General features: G+C 36.6%; 1 protein-coding gene across 1 annotated transcript; it reads right to left on the bottom strand.

The window, feature by feature from the left end:
• Positions 1-821: 821 nt before the first annotated feature.
• LOC125583694 (GDSL esterase/lipase At2g04570) lies at positions 822-2705 on the bottom strand. Its single transcript, XM_048751106.1, has 2 exons — positions 2201-2705; positions 822-1687 (listed from the first exon to the last, which is right to left on the bottom strand). The coding sequence occupies exons 1-2, from the start codon at positions 2573-2575 to the stop codon at positions 1004-1006; spliced, it is 1059 nt and encodes a 352-aa protein (XP_048607063.1). The 5' UTR covers positions 2576-2705; the 3' UTR covers positions 822-1003.
• Positions 2706-2905: the final 200 nt, after the last annotated feature.

Genomic DNA, 2905 nt, shown 5'->3' with positions numbered 1-2905 from the left:
TCCTTAAACTTGTAAATACGGTCATAGAACTAGATCACAAATCAATGCCAAAAGTCAATTATTTTTCTTTGTTCACACGTAATGTTGAATTTCAAATGTGACTCTGAAAATGACATAAAGGAATTTCATAGGCAATGGAGACGGACTAGAAAAGTATTTTGTTACATGAGCACGGAATTTGTGAAAATTAATGTCTGCGATAAGGAAGCTAAGCATAAATGTCAAGAAAAGCATAACTTACCGTTCTCTGTTCTTGTCCAATCGGAGACTGATGATCACATCTATTCATATCAGCTTGCAGGGACGGACCCAGAAAAATATTTTTGTATGGGATACATACTGAAACAAATATATAGATTAGGGGTTTTAACTAAATTTGTGTTGAGTTACTTGAGCAAAAACAAAAATGAGTGTGGAGCAAGTGCTACATCTATCAACCACCTGCGTCCGCCCCTGTCAGCTTGTGTCTACATTTTAAATGGCACTGAATAGTGTAAAACTTCTAGATTAAAAATTTACAATCAAAAAATTTAATTTAAATTTTTTTTAACAATAGTTTAGATTTAGCCACGAATCAAAATGTGACTAATCGGTTATTTGGTTCACGTTGTTTTGTGACATTTCGTAACTAAATTTAGTTACGAAACGGTTGTGACTTTTCGTGACTTAATTAGCCACAAAAATTGTTACTAATGTATAGCCATGTTTTGTAGTTTTTCGTGACAATAGCTGTTTTCTACTAGTGAATACCTAAACAAAAACACATGAGCTATATTTTTGTCTACTAATATAAGCTATATATATAGGCACACACCATAATATAGAAAGAAACATAGGTTACGCTATTTAACACAAAAGCAGACTCTAATTTAATACATACAAAGTGCAGAATTTATTGGATCAAAAATATGGGAAGCAATGCAAGCCCTATATAGACACCCTAATAATAATATTACTCAAACTCTCCATCCTCCGTTGTCCAGATACATACACATATAAATCACTATAGGAAGTGAGAGAATGTGTCGTTCATGAGAAAATTGGCCATGATGCGATGAGTCTTCTGTGTTGGATGAAACGAGTCCCAAAACACATACTTGTCTGCGTTTGAACATGTGAAGGGGTTATTCCTTTGGCAACTATATCCCATCTCGAACATCCCCGTCGCACAGCAAGCCGCTGCGGCCACCTCGAACCCAAAAGAGGAAGGGTTCTTGATGATTCGCATAAATGGTTCATAGGGATTTGAGAAAACGAGGACGGAACCAGAAAGCTCTTTGCTCAGCTTCTCAACAAGCCTCTCAAGCTTGCCGTTGAACTGGACCGCAATGTCGTTAAAGCGTCCAACGCACTCTCCTCCCGTGCCAATGTTGGTGGCTCTCTCTAAAGGCATGCATCCCATTGGAGGCAACCCACCTAGTGAAATCTTCCTAGCGCCAAGTCCGTGCAGCTTCGTCACAAAGTCTTTGGCGATTCCAGCTAGAAAATCTTGGTAAAGATCGATCGAATATTGAGAAGAACGTCCCGGAAAGGCAAAGTAGTTCTCCAGGAAGTCGTTGGTCCCTATGCTTATGAGGTAGAGAGAGTTGGTTATGGTATCTGTGGCTCGGTCTTTTCCTTGGTATGCTTCTAGTTTTGTTTGGTATTCTTTGTAGTATTCAAGTTGTTTCCACAGTGGAAGAACCGACTAGAAATCGCCATCAACGGAATGTAATTAATAGATTGTATGAAAATATGTAAAAATAACATCTTCTTATAAATAATATCATAGCAAACTCTTATTTCTCAAAATTTATATCCAAAGACGAAATTATTTCATATATATTATTTATTTATTCGTTTGTAGTAGGTGTTATCTTAATAAAAACGTCGTCAAAAATGAATGCTATGTATCTCCTAGGCAAAAAAAAAAAATGAATGCTATGTATCTCCTAGGCAAAAAAAAAAAATGTCGTCAAAAATCAAACATTTCATTTTTTTTCTTCATATACATCAGAGTTAACATAATTTGTATGCATATATTTATATAGACATTTTAATGATAAAATACAAAGCTTTCTTAGATTTACGATTTGTATTTTTTTTTTTGTAGATGTTATCTATATTGTGTCATGAATCATAAATAATGCCTATAAAGACGTGTTGATTTACGTAGCGTAACCAATATTGTCGCATAATTAAGGGAAAGAAAAGTCCGTACCAGCACATCAGAAGTGGCGTTGTCGTAGCCGGTGGCAGCAGAAGCAAAAGTGACACCTGTTGCAAAATCTGAAATGTTGTAAGAAGGATCCAAGTATGCCGGAATTGTTGGTTTGAGCCCTATGGCTTCCGACATAAAATCCGTCGCAATCTTTCCGTTACAAAACCTCCCAGTCGGTTTCCCACCATCAAAGTCCCGTCCATATGGCTCAAAGTTGCTTCTTGCGACCGTTGGGATATAGTTGTTGTTACCCGCATCAACGGTTGAGTCGCCGAATACGATGACGGCGGGTATTTTACCGGCAAACGTTACTGCTATCGACGTAGTTATTATGAAGAAGAAGAGAAGTGTGAAAAGACTTTTGAGGTGTCCCATAGTGTAACTTGTGTCTTGTGATTTTGATTTTGATTGTGATGGTGGGATTCAATGAGCTGCTTGTCTTTATAAGAAAACATGAGTGTTTGAAACTGTGGTTTCATTGAATAAGGAGAGGTTTGTTGTGTGTTGAAATTAATGCTGAGAAATTCTGGTGAGACATTATTATTTACAGCATGATCTGTTGTTTGTTCGTTTGCCGCTCCATCAATACTAGTCTTTTACCGTTGGACTTCTTTTTTGCTATCCACTTTAAATATTTTAGTTGGTGGAAATATTGATATATTAATTCTGCAGTTAGATTTCAGATTACAAAAGGAATGATCTATC

Source organism: Brassica napus, chromosome C3, assembly GCF_020379485.1.
Source record: "Brassica napus cultivar Da-Ae chromosome C3, Da-Ae, whole genome shotgun sequence".
Lineage (NCBI taxonomy): Eukaryota > Viridiplantae > Streptophyta > Magnoliopsida > Brassicales > Brassicaceae > Brassica > Brassica napus.
The sequence above is the reverse complement of the archived record's forward strand: the minus strand, read 5'-3'. Positions and strand labels throughout refer to the sequence as shown.